The 24,764-nt window shown below is 45.2% G+C and overlaps 1 protein-coding gene across 2 annotated transcripts in view; it reads left to right on the forward strand.

Annotated features, from left to right (window-relative positions):
* Positions 1-24,764, forward strand: part of MCF2L (MCF.2 cell line derived transforming sequence like) — a 240,237-nt gene that overhangs the window by 14,767 nt on the left and 200,706 nt on the right. Inside the window, exon 1 of one of the 2 annotated variants that reach the window (XM_068268074.1) lies at positions 12,882-13,058. The exons of the other annotated variant lie outside the window; for it this stretch is intronic. Coding sequence (XP_068124175.1) covers positions 13,007-13,058 — 52 coding nt within the window. The 5' untranslated portion in view covers positions 12,882-13,006. Of the gene's footprint in view, positions 1-12,881; positions 13,059-24,764 lie in introns of those variants that run through there. 2 annotated transcript variants of the gene reach the window in all.

Raw genomic sequence — 24,764 nt, forward strand, 5'->3', positions numbered from 1 at the left:
ATGAGTAATAGAAAGCAATGGCTCCATTCAGAGCTGGACTGCAGAGAAAAGAACTAGCGTGCAAGCTTGACTATAGTGAACGTTGTCAGCAGGACAGCTCCTCTCAAGCAAGTTGTTGTTTTTCCCATGACGGAAGTTTACTGTATTTAATGAATACAATTGCTTATTTTTAATTCATTCATTTATAAATGATTTAGTCAAGATTTGCTGATTGTGAAATCTTAGGGTGAGCAGAAACATTATATGATCTTCAAGAGTGCTCTGAGGAAAAGGCTGCATGGCATTCTAGCTATAAACTCCACTGGATGGCATCATGGCCATAAACACCACGGGGAGGGGCAGGATTGCAGACAATATACCGCAATATTAAGTTAAAAATGGGTTTCCTGAATAGTTTATTGGTTTACTATATGTCATTATGGTTCCTCATTAAAGTCTGCCCAGTCAGTCATGTAAAAAAATGATCTGGTGTGCCCTTGCAGGATGACATCACTTCCTTTCTCCTCCACTAACTTGATCATCATACAGTCTATTTCAAAACCACAGTTACCACCCTTCAATTTTAGAAGTCTTTTACCCGAGCTGATCTACACGTAACCCCCTAATAATTCTGGCAGTGAAGATGTGATTGGTGATGGTGACTTTTCACCCACTGCTCTATTTTTCCTGATTGTCAGCCATGGTTTGCTGTTGCTTTCTAATTAAAGCTATACAACACGGGCTACCATATGTTCTATTGTGGGTTGGATATGGGAAAAGTGGAGTCCGTGTTTACTGAATGACACAGGTTTTTGGAGTGGAGTACTGCCAGATCCTTTCAATCCCTTAAAGGACATCTGAAGAGAGAGGGATATAGAGACTGCCATATTTATTTCCTTTAAAACAATGCAAGTTGCCTGGCAGCCCTGCTGCTCTTCTGCCTCCTTATACTTTTAGCCATAGATTGTGAACAAGCACGCAAAACAGATGTTTGTTTGTTTGAAATTGACTAGGTTTGCTGCATACTTATTTCAGGAGGGTGATTCAGACACTACTGATGCATGAAAGGGATGCCAGGCAGCTGGAATTTTTAAAAGGAAATATATATGGCAAACTCTGTATTTCTCACTTCAGGTGTCATTTAAAGGACACCTGAATTGAGAGGGATATGGAGGCCGTTATATTTACTTTCTATTAAACAATACCAGTTGCTTGGCATCATGCTGTTCTCTTTGGCTGCAGTAGCATCTCAATCACACACCTGAAACAAGCAAGCAGCTAATCCACTCAGAATTTTGTTAAAAACATCTGATCTTAGCATGCTGTTTCAGGGTCTATGGCCAAAAGTATTAGAGGCAGAGGATCAGCAGGACAGCCAGGTAACTGGTTTTATCTAACAAGAAATAAATATGGCAGCCTCTATATACATTTCACTCCAGGTTCCCTTATAGAGCCTTGCACGGCTCTATAATAAAAAGTGCCAGTGGCCCTGGAGCAAGTTGTAAGGAGCAGGTCAGTGGAGGCCTGAGAATGTGCTAAGGCACAACAGATAAAAGATCAAAGAAAAAAGTACTTTAACTATGGTGCTCAAAATAAACCATTCTTTCCAAAAAATATTTACTATCAGTATAATAATATAAATCTAATATTATATAGGCCAGCACTGAGTCTGAAATGACGAGAATTCTCACAGATTAGTACATAGGATGGCAATAAAGGTGCAGAAGGCGATGTACCCCCAACAACACTAGGCATCTGAAATGTACAAAAAAATGTTGGAATTGGTATTTAAATAATTGTGATAGATTTATGGTGCATCTTACCATACTGTATAATGGCTGGGAACAGGACATAGAGTGGAGCATAGCTTGTCTACAGATGCGTGTGGTTCCTTTGCATTGTGTATGTGTGTTTCTGCGCTTCACCTCCTTTGTATGCTTTGGGAATGCTTCATTTGCAGAGAAACAGGATGTAGCTCACACCCCTAGAAAACATCATTTTTCATGTAGCCTACAGTAAGCAACTTTGAAAAATGAAATGCATTCACAGGCTTTGAACTGGAAACGGTTTTGACACTAAACTCACAGATGTTCTATAACAAACACTGTGAAAAGAAGTCCTGCTGCAAAGTTTACATATTAATGGTTTAGAAAACCCAACATTTATTTTAAGCAACCTAAGGGCTGGTTCACACTGCAAGAGCTTTTTCTAAGCGCTTGTGATTTTAAAAGCTCTGGCTAATGTAATGCTATGTGTGTGTTTTACACTTGTGCAATGTGAGTTTATAAAGATCCCCCATAGCATTGCATTAGCAAGAGTTTTTCGATACACTAGCGCTAAAAAGCTCTTGCAGTGTGCACCAGGTCTAGTACATTTTTGTTTACTACTTTTGAGCTGCAGGCACTGGTGCATCTAAAACATACCTGAATGACTGTTTTCCCCACTCCTTATATAACATTGGTTTATTAGTGTGCAGTGGTATCTCTTATTGCTGGCAAAAGCTAACAATGCAGTAAGGGCTTACTAGGTGAAGCCTTGTACATACCAGGGGCTGTTCTTGGTCAAGGCACCAGACATGTCCCCCAAGGTCTGTCAAAGTCATTTAATGATCCAGAAAGAAGAAACTTTCAGTAACAATCGTTAGCAAAGTCCATTGTTCTCCTCCTTAACCCACCCACCGCAAAGTGCTGTCATGTGCCATGCACTGTCCCTCCTTTCCTCCACATAGCAGTAGACGCGTCACTCTGCTATAGTATAGTGCAGTGTCTGTACAGCAATAGGCTCTTGAACTGTGCCCAAGGTATATACCATAACCTCCCTAGCGGTATCCCTGAGTCAGGCTCGGGGTAGAAAACCGCAGCTCAGAGTGGTAACTCCAAGCCTGACTCATGTCAATCGCCAGGAGCTCTATGTAGAGCCCTATGCGCGGCGGGCGTTTTCACTCACCTCCCCCGGGATCCAGTCGCCTGCAGCCATTCTCCTTCCTGTCCTCTGAAGCTCTGCATTCCTCTAGTATGATCGTCGTTATGACGACAGATGGTGATCTCATAACAGGGTTACAGCTCCACCCAGAGGACAGAAGGAGAACTGCAACGCTGGATCCCAGGGGGTTGAGTCTGTGCAGGGGCTGCTGCAAGCTCTCTAGCAGCATAATTTTTTTCTTGGTTTTAGGGTCTGAAAAGGTGCAAAAAAAATTGCATGGCTTTTTCGACCCTAAAATCCAGAAATAATCATACCGCCAGGGAGGATAAGAAAAGAGTTGCTGTAGACAGTAAAGCATTATCCCTGCCTTTGCAAGACACCGGATAGAAGTTTTTTTTTTATACTAGAGGTCAGAGCATGGACATACTGTCCGTCAAGAAGTACCATGGATGCACCTTATTTTTAAAAAGAGTAGGAACTTCCCCTAAAAGGCAGGCCTGCTGTGATAACAAAAGTGCGTGTGATGTCTTCTGTGTGAATGGAAACAGCCTTAGCTTTTCTTTACAATGAGTTCCTAAAGGTAGCCATGCATGTAGCGGTGATGGGCAGATTCATCCAAGAGACAAATCTCTATCTAATTGAATCTGATTAGAGAGAGATCTGTTGCCTGCCCCATACATCGCAGGCCGATTCCCGATCAATTTCATGCTTAAATTGATCAGGAATCGGCCTTGTGACGCCGCATCCGACTGCCTTGCCGCCTGACCCTATCCCCCTAATGTTAAATGTCCCTCCAATGCCTAGTGCAACTGATACCTTACCTGTCCGTGGCCTCCGCTGGTTCCAGACGCACTCTGTTTTTATACACACACGCCATGTGGTTACCGAGTAAGGTGGGCGTACATCAAAAAAGGGCGTCGGGGAAAAAAAGGGCGCGTGGTGTAAACGATAAGCAGTATTATTGTTTATAAATATATTGTGTAGAATTTCGTTCATAAATAGTGTTTTAACAATTTATAAATCATGAAATAATGTGTATGAAATCGGCAATTCTTAAAACGTTAATCTTCCCTGTTTCTAAACTGAAACTTATAATTACGTTTGTTAAAAAAACAGTAATATCTGTTTTAAACATTATAATTATATATTGTGATGAATAATCTTGATTTATCGTTTATTATTATAATAAAATGTGAAAACATTGTTTATAACAATGATATTAATATAAGTACATTCATAATAACTGTTGATTAGTATTATTAAAATTGTACTAAAACTATACCTAACCCTACTCTCACACAGAACCCTCCCTGTACCTATCCCTAACCCCTAGACCCCCTGGTGGTGCCTAAACCTAAGACCCCCCTGGTGGTGCCTAAACCTAAGACCCCCCTGGTGGTGCCTAAACCTAAGACCCCCCTGGTGGTGCCTAAACCTAAGACCCCCCTGGTGGTGCCTAAAACTAAGCACCCCAAAGCCCTCCCTGTACCTATCCCTAACCCCTAGACCCCCTGGTGGAGCTGGTGGTGCCTAAACCTAAGACCCCCCTGGTGGTGCCTAAACCTAAGACCCCCCTGGTGGTGCCTAAACCTAAAACCCCCCTGGTGGTGCCTAAACCTAAAACCCCCCCTGGTGGTGCCTAAAACTAACCACCCCAAAGCCCTCCCTGTACCTATCCCTAGACCCCTGGGGGTGCCTAAACTTAAGACCCCCCTGGTGGTGCCTAAACCTAAGACCCCCCTGGTGGTGCCTAAACCTAAGACCCCCCTGGTGGTGCCTAAACCTAAGACCTCCCCCCCCCCCCCTGGTGGTGCCTAAACCTAAGACCCTCTATGGATAATAATGTTTTACAAACATTAATAAATAAAAAATTTAAATAAAAAAATTTAAATCATTTTTTGAGTGGATAATAATGTTTTAGAAATGTTTTACAAATAGTGATTGTAAAAAATATATTGCAATTTACGTTAGGTACTGATCACTTTATTTTGTGAATAATAATGTTTTACAAACCGTAAGAGTTAAAATGTTAAATAATGTTTTAATTAAATAGGATGAATATGTTTAGTATTTTTATAAAGGTTATTCGTCACGGGCTCATTTTGTAAAGTTAAATCAATACAAGCACAGTTATAAAACATTAAAAATCTCCGGGCGCCGTTTGTAAAACGTTAATAATCTCCGGCGCCCTTTTTTGCCTGTTCGGCGTCCATTAAACGATATTTATAATGGGAGTGAATGGGGCGCCCTTTTTGTCCACTTGTCTCATGCGCCCAAATCTCCTGCTTCCGTAAGGTGGATGCATGTGTGACATCTGACGTCACACATGCTCTTACTAGGCAACTACGTGGGGCGCATGTGAAAAAAAAAATGCATGAAAACTGCTCTCTAGTGCCCAGGTCCCCACTCCACCTTAATCCATTTATGTCCCTGATAGAGCACCCAGTTTTTTCAGCAAACCTCTTTAATATGTTGAACCAGTGTGGCTGGTCACTTCTCTTGTGCAAGTTACTTCCTCTACGTTATGAGGACTTGGTGCTAAAAGAAAGACATACAGTACATGAGGCATGAATAGGTTTACCAAGTGAGGAGGTAGTTTTGAATGAGCTGTATCCCATTTATATTTTTAAGAGCTTTAAAATAAATTACTTTCCTGTAGACAAAATAATAATAATCTCTAAAAGTGATAGGTTATGGCTATCTGTCCATTCTATCTTATAATAACATCATTTGCAATACAGAACTGCTCTGTTACACGTAGTACTGAGTAATGTAATGCTGATTGTGAGGGAAAGGTGTCAAAACACACAGTACTTTCCATCTTGCAACCACTCCCGTGCCTATGCTGACCCCTCAACAGTCAACACCCTCAAAAGCTCCTTCAATGAGCATCAGACTGTTAGAACTGGAACATGGACAAATGGAAGCCGGTGTCCAGGTCCAATTAGTCACATTTTCTATGCCCTCCAAATTCCCGAGATCTCAGTAAACACTGTGCATCTGTAGGATGTGCTGGAAAACCTTCTCACCCATGGAGGTTCTACGTCACAACCATAGGAGGGCTTGAATGCTTCCCGTAGATTGAAGGACCTCCATGGTACACATTCCTGGCAGTGTTGATCCAGGGATGTTATCTGATTTCCATCTGTAGTCAGTAAGGGTTTTTTTCCTTTTAGGGCCAATTGGTCCAAGCCTTGTAAGGGTCTTTTCACCTGCCTGTGGATCTGGGATATGTGAGGGTGCAGGCTAGCATTGTACCATCTTTTTTGGTTGAGTTTGATTGATTTTTTTTTTTTAACCAAACTATGTAACTTACAGGACCTAAAGAATCCCTTGCTATTGTTTCCATGCCAAATATCACAAAACACTGTCAGAGGTCTTGAGGAGCCCATGTCTCGATGACTCAGGTCAGCTGTTTGCTTGCTTAATGGGGGACCTGCACAATATTAGTAGGTGGAGTCCACATTTTCATTCGTATTTGTATATTTTATTCTATTTTGCTGATAAAATTTATAGTGAGTCAGTGGCCTGCTCTCCACTTCCCTGGAGAATGTGGTTGCCTAAAATCCCCAACAACATTCTCTAAGGAAATATGTAAAGAATTCTCTCCCTTCTTCACTAACAAAGTGTCTGCCATCCCTGCCAGCATTATACCAACAACCTCATCCTCCTAGGGTCCCTAGGACTTTGCATGTGCCTATTGCGGTACGGCCATGGCAAGTCTTTGACACTCTGACACTTGTATGCAATCCACTTTTTCTCCTGAGTTTTCTCCCAGGTAAAATTTTCACAAGATACTCAGCATCATTGTGATAATACTTTTTTACATACTTTTGGTACTTTTTCAATTGCAAAGTGCAGAATAGTTATTTTAACCACTTTGTCCTCCTTGACGTACAGGGGCGGCGCCAGGGGGGTGCTTGGGGGTGCTCGAGCACCCCCTAGAATTGTCCAAGCACCCCCAAAGCACCCCCTGGAGTGAACTGACTTCAGGCGTCTAAAAGACGCCAAGTCAGTTCACACACCGGCAGCACGGAGCAGCAGGCAGGGCTACGGTAAGATGGCCGCCCGGAGCCCTGTTCTGCAGACTTCGGGCGGCCATTTTCCCGTAGCCCTGCTCTCTGCATGCAGGCAGGAAGTCTCGTGGTGATGTCGGGAAGGAAGAGGATCGTGGGCGCGCGGGCGCTGCGCGCCACAATGAGGTCGGGACTCGGGACAGGAGGTCGGGAAAGAAGGTCTTCTGGCTGTAGGTGAGTAAATGGGTTTTTCTTTTCTTTTTCAGGTGATGCGGATTGTGCATATTGGGGTCATATATGCTACGGATTGTGCATATTGGGGTCATATCTGCTACGGATTGTGCATATTGGGGTCATATCTGCTACGGATTGTGCATATTGGGGCGATATCTGCTACCGATTGTGCATGTTGGGGTCATTTCTGCTACCGATTGTGCATATTGGGGTCATTTCTGCTACCGATTGTGCATATTGGGGTCATTTCTGCTACCGATTGTGCATATTGGGGTCATATCTGCTACCGATTGTGCATATTGGGGTCATATCTGCTACCGATTGTGCATATTGAGGTCATTTCTGCTACGGATTGTGCATATTGGGGTCATTTCTGCTACGGATTGTGCATATTGGGGTCATATCTGCTACCGATTGTGCATATTGGGGCCATATCTGATAACGATTGTGCATATTGGGGCCATATCTGATAACGATTGTGCATATTGGGGCCATATCTGATAACGATTGTGCATATTGGGGCCATATCTGATAACGATTGTGCATATTGGGGCCATATCTGATAACGATTGTGCATATTGGGGCCATATCTGATAACGATTGTGCATATTGGGGTCATTGGACGTGTTTTTTGTTAAAATCTGCTCACATTACGTGTATTTTCTTGAGAAAACCTGCACAATTATGTGAATTTTCTGGGAAAAGGGTCACCAAAACTTGGGCCCTCTGTCTTTGCGTTGCACTTTTAAAGGGAACCCGCGGTGAGAATAATATTGAGGCTGCCATATTTATCTCCCTTTAAGCAATACCAGTTGCCTGGCTGCCGTGCTGGTCCTCTGCCTCTTATTCTTTCAACCATAGACCCTGAACAAGCATGCAGCAGGTCAGGGGTTTCTGACAATATTGTCAGAACTGACAAGATTAGCTGCATGGCTTGTTTCTGGTGTAATTCAGTTCACTACTACAGCCAAATAGATCAGCAGGGCTGCCAGGCAACTAGTATTGTTTAAAAGGAAATAAATATGGCAGCCACCATATCACTCTCACCCTGGGTTCACTTTAAATTACAGTTAGCCCCGCCCTCATCCGGTCATGACCACGCCCATTTTTTTTCGCCGCGGCGCGCTTCGCGCGCCGCAGGTTGTAGCCACACCCATTTTTGGTCGTCAGCTCCCCCGGAAATTGGTCCAGCACCTGCATAGCACCCCCTAAAAAAAATTCCTGGAGCCGCCACTGTTGACGTATAAAAACGTCAAGTAGGACATGCGCGCTCCCGCGGCCGATTGCGAGTGAAAAAGCGCTCACTTCTGCATCTAGACCCATTGAGTTATACTCCTGTTTGCCTGATGAAGCAGGACCACACCTGCGAAACGCGTTGCACTAAGTGGAGTTCAATAAACATTTTTGTATTGATATATTGTGACTCAATTGAGTTTTATATTTTTGAGGGAGGTAAGTCCACCTGAACATCCCCCTCTTTTAGACGGTTTTTAAACGTTTTTATTCTACTCTGGCGCCTCTGTACACCAAGCCTTGCTGAAATCTTGAGTCCACCCTCGGTGGAGGGGTGCTACCCCGTTTCCTATCTACAGAGAGCGATATCTTAAAAACCTGAGTGTGGTCAGGTTCTAATACTCCCCACCTGCACTTGAAGTGGTTGCCCATGGGTAACCCATGTTTGTGAGTATATCTAAATATTTTGCTTTTAACCACAACCAACTTAACAATACTACACCATATCGGGCTCTCGATTTCTCTTTGTTTTTCAAAGCAGTCAGGAAATCCCTCTTGAAGAAACCATTGATGGATCCTGATTTTGTGGTAGACTACAGACCTGTGGGGAACTTACCATTCCTGTCAAAAGTTTATCAAGAAGGTCAACCAGCTAGAAGCCAAGCTTACAGGCAGGACACAGCAAGTGTGTCTGGGCACCCACTACTCTAGTCAAGTGCCACTTGCCTATGGAGTCCCACAGGGTTCTGTGCTATCACTGTTACTCTTTGCATTCTGCATGCTCCCAGCGGAGGAAAATAGTCCAGAACTATGGCCTAGAATCAGTGTTGCCAACCTTTCACGTTATTTTTTACTGACAAATACCTAAAAATGTACTGACAAAAGATTTTTTTTTACTGACAATCTCCTGCGCCGCGCCAAAAAATAGGCGTGGTCACGCAACAGAATGTGGGCGTGGTCATGGGTGAGGCCAAATATTGCTACTGCAATGCCCTCTTTATCAGATCCCTGGATAAAGTTCTGCGCCCTTTTACAACTAGTATAGAATGCAGCAGCCAGACTCCTAGCTAATGCCACCCGCAGCACCCCAGTACTGCAAACTCTTCACTGGTTGCCAGTAAAATGGAGAATTCATTTTAAGATCTGCCTGCTGACATTTTAAGGCTCTAAACCACATGGGACCCAAATACATAGTGGATCTTTTGGAACAATATGCCCCTCCACACACCCTCCGCTCTGCAAATAAGATTCATTTGGTTGTTCCCAGGTTCCACTTAAAGACATATGGTGCTTGGGCCTTTTCCTATGCAGCCCCTAATCTATGGAACTCACTTCCACAATCAGTGCTAGAGGCTCCTTCTCTGGACAGTGAACCAGAGACGAAGCACCCTCATGTATTTTACCATATATATCAGTGGGAACATTAGAGAAGACACCTCCTCTGCTCTATGTTTTATCGTTCACTGCTCAGCTTGCTTCTTATCAGCCCTGATAAAATCCCCGACTGAGCATTCAGTCTGGCTTTGCTCAGGAATATTTATAGCTGTCTGTGTTCTCTCATGTCTTTTCAAGTCCAAGCCTGCCCCCTTCTGGCTTTTCTATAATGACTCAGCTATGATGATTCATAAGAAAAGCCAGACTGAATGCTCAGTCAGGGATTTTATCAGGGCTGTGAGAAGCAAGCTGAGCAGTGAAAGATAAAACAGAGAGCATAGTAGGTGTTTTCTCTAATGTTCCCACTGTTATATATGATATAATACATGAGGGTGCTTCGTCTCTGGTTCACTTTAAGAAAAGGCTAAAAATCCACCTCTTCTCCTGAGCCTTTGAGACTGCACCACGCTTTGGATCCCCAGGGAGAAAAGCAGTATAAAAATATCATTACTGTCCCTACCATGTAGCCAGAACTGTTTTTTTTTTTTTTTTGTCCTTGACTTCAAAATCAAACACTTTTGTGAGATATGTGGCTTCGCTCATGTGCTCAGTATTTAAATGACATAGCTGTTTGGAATATCAGTGTGTGGACAACATAGTTTCAAAGCATCCCATTTTAATGCATATGATCAAACATTTGTATTAAGTAGCAATGCACTAAGTTTTAAAGGGGGCCAGCAGCCAATCTGACCCTGCCACCCTTATCCCAGAGCTGCCAAGAAATTACTGTATATTTTGGACTATAAGATTCACTTTTTCTCCCCCAAAAGTGGGGAAAAAGTCACTTCGTCTTATAGGACATTTATCCCTGCACTTTGATTGTCCCAATAGGCTGCCTGTCAAGTTTCCTGTCAAGTAACAGGCAGCCTATTGGGCCAATCAAAGTGCGGGAGATAATGTGCTTTAAAGTGATTGGCTATGCTACTCTGATAAGGTGTGTTAACTCTGATAAGGCATGCTATTTGTTATAGTGAATCAACACCCATGGAATGCTGAGAACCTTAAAGGGTCACTTAAGTCTCTTTAAAAAAATGAGTTTTAGTCACCTGGGCCTTCCAGCAGCCCCCTGCAGCTGTATCGTGCCCATGTTGACTCCATCAGATGCTCCTGTCCTCCGCCGGGAACAGCCACTTCCGGTTTCGGCGACAGGAGCCGACAGGCCGGGAACGCGAGTGATTCTTTGCTTTCCTAGCCACAATAACGCCCTCTATGCTGCTATGTGGTATATGCTATAGTAGCATAGAGGGCACTATTGAGGCCAGGAACGCGAAGAATCACTCGCGTTCCCGGCCTGTCTGCTCCTGTCGCCGAAACCAGAAGTGGCTGCCGGCGGGACCAGGAGCATCTGATGGAGTCGGCGTGGGCACGATACAGCTGCAGGGGGCTGCTGGAAGCCCCAGGTGAGTAAAACTTTTTTTTTTTTTTTTTAAAGAGATTTAAGTGTCCCTTTAAAGGAGTACTGTAGGGGGTAGGGGGAAAAGAGTTGAACTTGCCTGGGGCTTCTAATGGTCCCCCGCAGACGTCTTGTGCCCGTGCAGCCACTCACCAATGCGCCGGCCCCCGCCTCCGGTTCACTTCTGGAATTTCTGACTTTAAAGTCGGAAAACCACTGCGCCTGCGCAGCCGCACCCTTGCTCCTGCTGACGTCACCAGGAGTGTATGGCGCAGGCCCAGTACAGACTGCGCCTGCACAGTACGCTCCTGATGACGTCAGCAGGAACGAGGACACGACCACAGAGGCGCAGTGGTTTTCCGACTTTAAAGTCAGAAATACTGCTGTAATTTTCAGCTGAATATACTGTGGCTGACAAAACCTAGTCATTTGTACAAGTCACAGGAAGGGCTGGTGCACACCAAGAGCGCTTCTGAGCACTTTTGACAAGGGCTTGGCTAATGTACTTGAATGGGATAAATCGCACCAGAGCGATTTGATTTTCTCCCAAACGCAAACGCGGGTCCTGCAGCATTTCTGTGCTTTTCTAAGGCGATTCAGCCTCAATGTTAAGTATAGATAAGTGGAAAATCGCTCTGAAAAGCTCTAAAACAGAGTTTTTGTTACAGAAGTTGTTCAGGTCCAGCTCTACTGTAACAAAAAATAAAAACCGTTACACCAAAATGCTTCAAAAATCGCTAGGCATAATTAGAAAATCGCTAGGCACATGCCTAAAATCGCTCTGAAAAATCACTCCTAAAAGCGCTGAGCATTTGCGATTATGCTAGCACTTTTAGGTGTGCACTGGCCCGGACTATGTGACTATTGAATTGTCTGCCTTTCAGTGAGGGAAATGGGCTCACAATAAAATTACAGCTTTGCAGGTGACATATTGCATAAGGAATAGTTACTTCTTCAGCGTCTAATAAAACCACTGCCTCCCGAAGTAACTGGTTTTTCAGATTAGTCATATACACAAACTGGTCTATTTTGAATAAATGTCCTTGAATGTATAACCTTGCACCCGTGGTATCTCTTCTTTCTTGCAGCGTGTTTACAGCACAGTGACCTTTTACAAAGGTAATTTTTTTTTGTATAAGCATTTTACCACTGAATGAAGTGCTGTGCACTGACAATGGCCTTTTCAGTATAGCAAAGCACAAACTGCCGCACAGAGCAGCTAATCAACACTAATTATTGTCTCACAGCTATAACTGGACACACTGCTAGATATTGCTGTGCCACATTCCTTTCAGCACTCATTTATTACATGATTATTAGTCTGTAAATGTCACAGTGGTGTATTTTAGTCATAAAACGATAGATGTGTAGATGATTGGATTCATTTAACAGCGTCAACCTTTTATCCTTTCATGTGTTCTGCTGCAGCTTTCTCTGCCTTTAACCCTTGCATTGGGTTGACACTGAAGGTAATTAATTGCTGTGAAGATTTAAATGCGGTGGATGAATGCAGCACGCTGCCGCAGAATACAGTGAGGGGGAACTTTTTAAATGACCCTGACGTGACAGAGAATCGTAGCTGAGCTCCAATGGCAAGCGCCTCGCCTGTGGATTGCAGTGGAGAGAGAGCGTGCTCACTTACCTCCTCCTTTTGTGTCGAGCCTGGACCTGGAGCTAATTGACATGCAGGGCTGTGGAGCTCTGCTGTAGCCGATTTGCTTCTCTCGCAGAGGCAAGAAAATGCTTTCTGTGAATCTTTTCTCGTGTTACAAGTGAGGCATCAACATTCGCCAGGATGGCCATCGAGGAGCTGATGCGGAGATTAAATGCTGTTTTCCACAATACTGGTAGGAGGAGCTGCCTCTTGTATTATAATGTTCTTATTTCATCCATATATTCCAGCTGAAGGTGGATGGACAGCGTTGTGTGGATTGCACAGCTATCTAGGTACAGATGAAAGCACATGGCGCTGTTCATTCCAGTGCTGCAATAGTGTTGTAGGAAGACCTCCTGAGTGATGCTACTGTATATTAGGAGGGAGAGTTTAGTGTCTGAATATAGAATGCTATCAGGTTTATAAATGTAACGTACTGCCTGAGGTTGCTTTGAAAATGCCAATGTTTGCCTAGGAAGTGTTACAGCAGATGCGATAATGAATTGCTTGTCTTGTGCATGCCATATATCAAAGGTGAGAGCAGTGGAGCAGACTGGCGCTTTGAAGCTTTAGCCTGGTATGTGACTAGAAGACTATTACAGGAGGAGAGTAGCTGTGCATTGTGGGCCCTACAGTTATGGGCCCTCTTACTACTACCTACATAATTCACTACTGAACCCCATACCAATTTAATACAAGCTCCCACTCTGCAATGTACCGTTCTTATGCTAATTTACACAGTTTGTTAGAGATGGCTGAGCTGCATACAGAACCCCCCCACCTTTCCCAGGGCACCAACATATTGCAAATGATTGTGTGTAAAATCATACACTGCTGTTATGCAGCCATGCATTTCCCTATGTGTCGCTGCGCCCTACGACAGTTGTCACATGGTTGGCTGTGACTATGGTTACACCCTTGATCATGTATGTTAGTGACCGTAATGCGACTGGTGTCATGCTAATGTATTGCTTTTATGTTGAAATTATGTGGTGAAGAGATTAAAGTATTCTGCGCTGGAACCCAAATTTAGAAACTCATGTGATGTCTGAAATTAAATTGCACTGTGCTTGCAATCATCAGCAGAAACCATGTACAAAAAATGCCCTTCATCTTCTGTGCACAGAAATTCAGTCACACTCCTTCGCAATTTACACATGAGTCAGTCATTTCACACCACACAGGATGCCAGCGGAGAGAGATGGAGAGCGGTGTTTGTATTTGGAATTGTACCTCAGAGAGGGAAGGATGTGAGGTAAAAAAGTGCATGTTTCAAGTATAAGCACATTCCTTCTTTCTCACTTTGCTTAGCCACATCAGCACTATATACAGTGTACCAACACTTCTGGGCATGCTAAGGGCACAAAGCAATACTCCTTCTGTAATAATTGTTCATATCTCCAGCTGTGCTAGTAATTAAGACTGAGGCTAAATATGCACTAGTTTTGCTGAAATCCAACTAATTAAAGGGACATTGTTTTTATACATATATGTATAGACCCTACTGGAGGATTACCAGAAACCACAAGGGGTTCATAGCAAATTTTGCTGTGGCCTCCACCTGTAAAGAAACTCTACAATAGCGGTTTTACTGTACAAGACCTTTGCACAGGCATTGCTCTACAGCAGAGGTGCTTCCATTCAACCACTTTCACTTGTAACTTGTAACTGTGTTTTGGCCTTTATTATACCTATGTGACTCTATTATTATTATTGATTTATAAAGCGCCAACATATTCCGTGGTTCTGTACAAAGTAAGAAACAAACATGGGGTGCATAATAATAGACAATAGTGTACACCAATATACAAGATACATATTATGCAGAAGGGAGAGGAAATTAGGGCTACAGGTAATCCCAATGAATACCAATATCCAACTAGATTCAAAAATATCAAAATGTTTATTAACAAAATATGAATATGCAAACTTTTAATTTAAAAACAGCATGAGAGGGCCATCTCGCCACAGCAACACTCACACATCATGCTATCACCACATCTATTGCTGAACTATATTGGCCAGTGTCAGAGTATACAAGATACATAATTGGTGACAAAATACAAAAATGATACAGAATACAAAATACAGAATTGGTAATGACAGTGATAAAAGTATCATGATAAATAAAATGCATAATAATTTTCAAGACACAAAAAGAGAGCCCAGCCCTTGCGTGCTTACAATCTAAAGGGAATGGGGGGGGGGGGGGGGGAACAGGGGCGTAGCAGAGGTTGTGACCGCATCAGGGCCCTTGGGCCAGAGGGGCCCCGTAAGGCCCTCCCTGACCTTCAGTATTAGCTCTCTATTGGCCCTGTGCTCTTAATAATCCTTCTATAGATACTTTGAGTAGTGATAATCATTACCACATTAACAAACTGCTCCCCCTTCCCTTCTTGCACCTCGGACACTGTAGTTGCCATTGGCAGGTTTTGGTGCTCCGTATCAATTGTTATGTATAGAGTTGTTGGGGGGAGCCCAATGTAAAACTTGCATCGGGGCCCACAGCTCCTAAGCTACGCTACTGGTGAGGAAACAAGAGGAGGGCTTGTATAAAACAAATATATAGAGGCAGTGTGTTTTAAGATACCTAGTAGGAGTGCAATTTGGTCTAAGGACAAAGGGAAGTGGCCTAGGGTAGCACATATGCTTGTCGAAACAATTGAGTTTTTAGAGAGTGTTTAAAGGTAACAAAAGTTGGCGAGTGACGGATGTGTTGGGGGAGGGCATTCCAGAGGAGGGATGAAGTGCGTGCAAAATCTTGTAAACGTGAATGTGAGGAGGTAATTCTAGAGGAGGACAACAGAAGAGCGTGTGCAGATCTGAGATTACAATTGGGTTGGTATCTGTAAATTGGTGAGGATATGTACTGGGGAGAGCGATTGTGTAGAGTTTTGTAGGTAAGGGTTAAGAGTTTTAACTGGCTCCTCTGGTTGATTGGCAGCCAGTGAAGAGCTTGAGGGCTCGTTTCCACTATCGCGAATCCGCATGCGTCCAACGCATGCGGATTCGCACATGTAATGCAAGTGGATGGGCCTGTTTCCACTGTAGCGTTGTTGAGGTGCGTTTTTTTCAGCAGTGAAAAAACGCACAAAACAGCCGCAGAATTCACCTGCGAGTGGAATGCATGCGAATCGCCGCTAATGTATTTAATAGGAAATTCGCATGCTGTGTTAGTATGTGAATTTTCATGCAAATTCGCATGCAAATTCGCATGAAATAAATGGAAAAGCACACCGGCATTGCCATGGTTAAATTTGCATGCATCGTCATCCATGCGAATTTTCATGCGAATTCGCACGAAAATTCGCATGCACATGCATGCGAAATTTGCATCCACATGCGAATTTTGCCGCAGCGATTTCGCAACGCAATAGTGGAAACGAGCCCTGACAGAGAGGGGCAGCAGAGGAAGAAAGATGAATGAGACGAGCAGCTGAGTTCAGTACCGACTGGAGCAGGGCCAGTCTGTTAGAAGGTAGACCACAAAGTAGTATGTTGCAGTAGTCCAGACAAGATCTTATAAGAGCATGTATTTACATTCTAGTTCTCTTGAGATATGTTTTTGAGTTGGAGATGACAGGAGCTGGTTAGGGAGTGAACATGAGGAATAAAAGAGAGAGAGGAGTCGAATATTACCCCCAAGCACCGTGCTTTGGGAACTGAAGTTATGGGAGTGTTATTAACATTTATTGTTACTTCAGGCAGAGAGGTGGACAGAGACGGTGGAAAAATAATTAGTTCTCTTTTACTCCTATTAAGTTTTAAGAAGCGAGAGGACATGAAGAAGGATATAGCAGACAAGCAGACAGGAACACGTGTGAGGAGGGAGTTATAGACCTGTAAGCTTAACATCAGTTGTATGCAAACTATTTGAGGGGTTACTAAGAGATACTATACATGACTTCATAGTACAAAATAATCTTATTTCTCAGCATCAACATGGGTTTACTAAAGACAGGTCCTGTTTGACTAACATGCTCAGCTTTTATGAGGTAGTGAATGCTAATATGGATATTGGGAATGCTGTAGATGTGATATACTTGGACTTTGCTAAGGCCTTCGACACTGTTCCCCACAAAAGTCTGGTGCAAAAGTTGAGGATGCAAGGACTGGGGAAGAGTCTGTGTGCTTGGATAGGGAACTGGCTAATGGACAGAAAACAAAGAGTTGTGGTCAATGGATCATACTCAAAATAGGAGACTGTTAGCAGTGGGGTCCCACAAGGGTCTGTACTGGGTCCAGTGCTCTTCAATTTATTTATTAATGACCTAGTGGATGCAGTAGTGAGCAATGTTGCTATTTATTCATCAACTCTCAGGAAGATAGTGTCATATTGCAACAGGATCTGGATAGGATGGCTATATGGGCACATACATGGCAGATGAAATTAAATGTTGACAAATGTAAAGTCATGCATTTTGGTCGTACCAATGGTCTAGCACCATACAAAATTAATGGGCTACAGTTGGGGACATCAAACTTGGAGAAGGACTTAGGAGTACTCATCGACAACAAGTTAAATAATCATACTCAATGCCAAGTAGTGTTGGGCGAACATCTAGATGTTCGGGTTCGGGCCGAACAGGCCGAACATGGCCGCGATGTTCGGGTGTTCGACCCGAACTCCGAACATAATGGAAGTCAATGGGGACCCGAACTTTTGTGGTTTGTAAAGCCTCCTTACATGCTACATACCCCAAATTTACAGGGTATGTGCACCTTGGGAGTGGGTACAAGAGGAAAAAAAAATTTAGCAAAAAGAGCTTATAGTTTTTGAGAAAATCGATTTTAAAGTTTCAAAGGGAAAACTGTCTTTTAAATGCGGGAAATGTCTGTTTTCTTTGCACAGGTAACATGCTTTTTGTCGGCATGCAGTCATAAATGTAATACATATAAGAGGTTCCAGGAAAAGGGACCGGTAATGCTAACCCAGCAGCAGCACACGTGATGGAACAGGAGGAGGGTGGCGCAGGAGGAGAAGGCCACGCTTTGAGACACAACAACCCAGGCCTTGCATGAGGACAAGAAGCGTGCGGATAGCATGCTTTGTACCACCATGCAGTCATAAATGTAATAAAGATAAGTGGTTCAATAAACAGGGACCACGCGGCAACGCTAACCCAGCAGCAGCACACGTGATGGAACAGGAGGAGGCGCAGGAGGAGAAGGCCACGCTTTGTGAGACACAACAACCCAGGCCTTGCATGAGGACAAAAAGCGTGCGGATAGCATGCTTTGTACCGCCATGTAGTCATAAATGTAATAAAGATAAGAGGTTCAATAAACAGGGACCACGCGGCAACGCTAACCCAGCAGCAGCAGCAGCACACGTGATGGAACAGGAGGAGGCGCAGGAGGAGAAGGCCACGCTTTGTGAGACACAACAACCCAGGCCTTGCATGAGGACAAAAAGCGTGCGGATAGCATGCTTTGTACCGCCATGTAGTCATAAATGTAATAAAGATAAGAGGTTCCATAAACAGGGACCGGCAACGGTAACCCAGCAGCAGCAGCAGCAGCAGCAGCACACGTGATGGAACAGGAGGAGGCGCAGGAGGAGAAGGCCACGCTTTGTGAGACACAACAACCCAGGCCTTGCATGAGGACAAAAAGCGTGCGGATAGCATGCTTTGTACCGCCATGTAGTCATAAATGTAATAAAGATAAGAGGTTCCATAAACAGGGACCGGCAACGGTAACCCAGCAGCAGCAGCAGCAGCAGCAGCAGCAGCAGCACACGTGATGGAACAGGAGGAGGCGCAGGAGGAGAAGGCCACGCTTTGTGAGACACAACAACCCAGGCCTTGCATGAGGACAAAAAGCGTGCGGATATAGCAGCAATGCTTTTTGCCGCCATGCAGTCATAAATGTAATACAGATGAGAGGTTCAATAAACAGGGACCGGAAACGCTAAACCATCCCAGATGTTCATCGGTCATGTTACTTGGTTGGGGTCCAGGAGTGTTGCGTAGTCGTTTCCAATCCAGGATTGATTCATTTTAATTTGAGTCAGACGGTCTGCATTTTCTGTGGAGAGGCGGATACGCCGATCTGTGATGATGCCTCCGGCAGCACTGAAACAGCGTTCCGACATAACGCTGGCTGCCGGGCAAGCCAGCACCTCTATTGCGTACATTGCCAGTTCGTGCCAGGTGTCTAGCTTCATGCCCGGTTTCAGGTCCAGCGGTGCCAGCCACAAATCCGTCTGTTCCTTTATTCCCCTCCAAATTTCCTCCCCTGTGTGCTGCTTATCCCCAAGGCAGATCAGCTTCAGCAACTCTTGCTGACGCATGCCAACAGCTGTGCTGCACTGCTTCCACGATCCTACTGCTGCTGGTGCTGGGTTAGCATTTCCGGATGAGGTACAGCTTTGAGATGCGTTGGAGGAGAAGGAGTCAGAGAGGTAGGTGCTGCTGTTGTTATCCAGCTGTTTGCGGCGTGGGCAACACCCGCGCCGTAGCAGGTGAGGAATCGCTGCCAGGCTCCACAAGGTTCACCCAGTGCGCGGTAAGGGAGATGTATCGACCCTGGCCGAACGCACTCGTCCAGGTGTCAGTGGTGAGGTGAACCTTGCAGGCAACGGCATTCTTCAAGCTTCGGGTTATTTAGCTGACCACGTGCTCATGCAACTCAGGCACTGCAGAGCGCGCAAAGTGGTAGCGGCTGGGAACAACGTAACGTGGGATGGCCACTGACATCATGCCCTTGAAGCTGTTTGTCTCCACCACTCGATATGGCAGCATTTCGCAGGCCAGAAGCTTGGCTATGCTGGCTGGCTGTTACTGCCACGGCCCGGGGGTCATTTGCTGGCAATTTCCTCTTGTGCTCAAACATCTCAGAGACAGACAACTCAACCGTAGCGCTGCACACCGAAGGGCTGTTGGTTGTTGTGTTTGATGAACACTGGGAGACCTCAAGAGCACTAGTCCGGAAAGTGACAGTGTCAGCATCGTCTGATGTTTGTGAATGTTGTGAACCACGCAATGGCTGGGCTACTGCTGCTGCTGAGGCGGGTCTGGTGGTGAGTCTGGTGAACCCAAGGGAGGCAGTGTTGCTGGTGGTACCCTGTCCTGCCGCGTTTGCCCACAGAGTGGGATGTTTGGATAGAATGTGGCGGCTCATGCTGGTGGTGGAGAGGTTGTTAATACTTTTCCCCCTGCTCAGGCGGGTCTTGCACACCTTGCAAATCGCCATGGTAACATCCTCAGTGCAGTCTTCAAAGAAAGCCCAGACTTTAACTGGCTGAGGACTCGGACCTCGTGCGTGATGTGCTGGTGCTGCTTAACCCACTGCTGGACGCTTGAGAGGTCATCCAAGTAATTATCTGGTCCTGTTCTTTTGGATCTGTGAGGGTTGTTGTCCTGGACAACATGGGCAGTATTGAGTGGGTTTTCTTGGGTGCTCCCCTGTGGCCTGTACGTGAACCGTCAGGGGAAACACCTCTTCCCTTGCCCCTCCCTCTTTCACCGGATTTCTTCCTCATTTCACTTATCCTTAAAGTACACGCTGACTGGCAGCAGTACAGTGGCAGTACAGAAATGCTATACAGTGGTGGGTGAGCGGTGTACCACTATTGTCAGCAGTGACACAGAGCACAATGCTATACAGTGGCGGGTGAGCGGTGTACTACTGTTCCCAGCAGACACAGAGTGGAAGTAAACACAATGCTATATAGTGTGGCTGAGCCGTGTACACAGAGTGGCATTAAACACAATGCTATATAGTCTGCTATATAGTCACCCCGAACAGGGTGATGTTCTGCAGAACCCGAACAGTGGCAAACACTGTTCGCCCAACACTACTGGGAGGGAACGCAGATTTTAGTACCTAAACACACGATACAACATGTTTTCCGGGGTCGGACTCTGAGGCACATACAGATGGTCCCGATCATCATCCTCATCATACAACTCTTCTCCTGAGTCTGACCCACCCACCACCTCTGCCACCCCAACATCCCCAGACACAGACCCCTCATCGTCCTCAACATTAACTTGGGATGCTGGCCTGAGCCAGACCTCCTCCTCCACATCAGGCCCCATCATCTCCTCAATGGCAGCCCTCATTAATCGCTCTGGCGACGGACTGATGGACACAACGTTCTCCTCCGGGGAGGGCTGCTGCTGACCACTGGCTGCTGGGGTGGATGTTATAGCTTGCGTGGGGCGTTGGCTGTTGCTGTTGTTGGGAGTGCTGCTCACAGCGGAGGTCTCTGGGGAACTCATGTTGAGCTCATATAGTGGTTGACGGTGAGTGGAGTATTACTGATCCCAGCAATATACACACTGACTGGCAGAGTACGCAATGCTATATAGTGTGGCTGAGCGGTGTACACAGAGTGGCAGTAAACACAATGCTATATAGTCTGGCTGAGCGAGCGGTGTACTACTGTTCCCAGCAGAATCAGAGTGGTAGTAAACAATGGTATATAGTCTGGCTGAGCGGTGTACACAGAGTGTCAGTAAACAATGGTATATAGTCTGGCTGAGCGAGCGGTGTACTACTGTTCCCAGCAGAATCAGAGTGGCAGTAAACAATGGTATATAGTCTGGCTGAGCGGTGTACACAGAGTGTCAGTAAACAATGGTATATAGTCTGGCTGAGCGGTGTACACACAATGCTATATAGTCTGCTATATAGTGTCAGTAAACAATGGTATATAGTCTGGCTGAGCGAGCGGTGTACTACTGTTCCCAGCAGAATCAGAGTGGCAGTAAACAATGGTATATAGTCTGGCTGAGCGGTGTACACAGAGTGTCAGTAAACAATGGTATATAGTCTGGCTGAGCGAGCGGTGTACTACTGTTCCCAGCAGAATCAGAGTGGCAGTAAACAATGGTATATAGTCTGGCTGAGCGGTGTACACAGAGTGTCAGTAAACAATGGTATATAGTCTGGCTGAGCGGTGTACACACAATGCTATATAGTCTGCTATATAGTGTCAGTAAACAATGGTATATAGTCTGGCTGAGCGAGCGGTGTACTACTGTTCCCAGCAGAATCAGAGTGGCAGTAAACAATGGTATATAGTCTGGCTGAGCGGTGTACACAGAGTGTCAGTAAACAATGGTATATAGTCTGGCTGAGCGAGCGGTGTACTACTGTTCCCAGCAGAATCAGAGTGGCAGTAAACAATGGTATATAGTCTGGCTGAGCGGTGTACACAGAGTGTCAGTAAACAATGGTATATAGTCTGGCTGAGCGGTGTACACACAATGCTATATAGTCTGCTATATAGTGTCAGTAAACAATGGTATATAGTCTGGCTGAGCGAGCGGTGTACTACTGTTCCCAGCAGAATCAGAGTGGCAGTAAACAATGGTATATAGTCTGGCTGAGCGGTGTACACAGAGTTTCAGTAAACAATGGTATATAGTCTGGCTGAGCGGTGTACACAGAGTGTCAGTAAACAATGGTATATAGTCTGGCTGAGCGGTGTACACAGAGTGGCAGTAAACACAATGCTATATAGTCTGGCTGAGCGAGCGGTGTACTACTGTTCCCAGCAGAATCAGAGTGGCAGTAAACAATGGTATATAGTCTGGCTGAGCGGTGTACACAGAGTGTCAGTAAACAATGGTATATAGTCTGGCTGAGCGGTGTACACAGAGTGTCAGTAAACAATGGTATATAGTCTGGCTGAGCGGTGTACACAGAGTGGCAGTAAACACAATGCTATATACTCTGGCTGAGCGAGCGGTGTACTACTGTTCCCAGCAGACACAGAACAGTGAACAGAATGCTATATAGTGTGGCTGAGCGAGCGGTGTACCACTATTCCCAGCAGACACAGAACAGTGAACAGAATGCTATATAGTGTGGCTGAGCGGGCGGTGTACCACTATTCCCAGCAGACACAGAACAGTGAACAGAATGCTATATAGTGTGGATGAGCGAGCGGTGTACCACTATTCCCAGCAGACACAGAACAGTAAACAGAATGCTATATAGTGTGGCTGAGCGAGCGGTGTACCACTATTCCCAGCAGACACAGAACAGTGAACAGAATGCTATATAGTGTGGCTGAGCGAGCGGTGTACCACTATTCCCAGCAGACACAGAACAGTGCACAGAATGCTATATAGTGTGGCTGAGCGAGCGGTGTACCACTATTCCCAGCAGACACAGAACAGTAAACAGAATGCTATATAGTGTGGCTGAGCGAGCGGTGTACCACTATTCCCAGCAGACACAGAACAGTAAACAGAATGCTATATAGTGTGGCTGAGCGAGCGGTGTACCACTATTCCAAGCAGACACAGAACAGTGAACAGAATGCTATATAGTGTGGCTGAGCGAGCGGTGTACCACTATTCCCAGCAGACACAGAGTGGCAGTAAACAGAATGCTATATAGTGTGGCTGAGCGAGGTACACAGAGTGGCAGTAAACAGAATGCTATATAGTGTGGCTGAGCAAGCGGTGTACTACTATTCCCAGCAGACACAGAGTGGCAGTAAACAGAATGCTATATAGTGTGGCTGAGCGAGGTACACAGAGTGGCAGTAAACAGAATGCTATATAGTGTGGCTGAGCAAGCGGTGTACTACTGTTCCCAGCAGTGACACAATGACAGGGGGGACCCTGGCTAGCGTGGCTGGAGCGCGAACTACCCTGCCTGCCTACCCAAAGCTAAACCCACAGACAAATGGCGGAGATATGACGTGGTTCGGGTATTTATTTACCCGAACCACGTGACCGTTCGGCCAATCAGAGCGCGTTCGGGTCCGAACCACGTGACCCGTTCGGCCAATCACAGCGCTAGCCGAACGTTCGGGGAACGTTCGGCCATGCGCTCTTAGTTCGGCCATATGGCCGAACGGTTTGGCCGAGCACCGTCAGGTGTTCGGCCGAACTCGAACATCACCCGAACAGGGTGATGTTCTGCAGAACCCGAACAGTGGCGAACACTGTTCGCCCAACACTAATGCCAAGCCGCTGCAGCTAAAGCGAACAAAATTTTGGGATGCATTAAAAGGGAAATAACTCGAGATGCGAGCATAATATTGCCCCTGTTTAACTCTCTAGTAAGGCCACATCTGGAATATGGAATTCAGTTCTGGGCACCACATTACAAAAAAGATATTGCAGTTTTAGAGCAGGTGCAGAGACGAGCAACAAAATTGATACATGGGATGGAAGGTCTCACTTACCAAGAAAGGTTAGATGAACTGGGTTTATTTAGTCTAGAGAAAAGACGCCTTAGAGGAGATCTAATTAACATGTATAAATACATCAGAGGGCAATATAATAGCTTGGCGGATAAGCTTTTTGTCCCTAGGCCTTCTCAAAGGACTAGAGGACATGATCTGCGCATGGAGGAAAAACGTTTTAGCCACTTATTTAGGAAAGGGTTCTTTACAGTAAGAGTGATTAAGATGTGGAATGCATTGCCACAGGAAGTCGTTATGGCAAACTCTATACCTGCATTTAAAGGGGGCTTAGATGCTTTCCTTGGGTTGAATGACATCCATCGCTACAATTACTAGGTAAGGCCTAATGATGTTGATCCAGGGATTTTATCTGATTGCCATCTGGAGTCGGGAAGGAATTTTTCCCTTTTGGGGTCAATTGGACCATGCCTTGTAAAGGTTTTTTCGCCTTCCTCTGGATCAACAGGGATATGTGAGGGAGCAGGCTGGAGTTGTACTTTGTACTGGTTGAACTCGATGGACGTATTTCTTTTTTTCAACCAAAATAACTATGTAACTATGTAAGGTCTGGGGCCGAGAGACACAATTGTGTATCATCTGCATACAGGTGGTATTGAAACCCACATTTGTTGATTAAGGGCTCGTTTCCACTATCGCGAATCTGCATGCGTCCAACGCATGCAGATCCGCACATGTAATACAAGTGGATGGGCCTGTTTCCACTGTAGCGTTGTTGAGGTGCGT

The sequence above is a fragment of the Hyperolius riggenbachi genome, chromosome 2, assembly GCF_040937935.1.
Source record: "Hyperolius riggenbachi isolate aHypRig1 chromosome 2, aHypRig1.pri, whole genome shotgun sequence".
Taxonomy (NCBI): Eukaryota; Metazoa; Chordata; class Amphibia; order Anura; family Hyperoliidae; genus Hyperolius; species Hyperolius riggenbachi.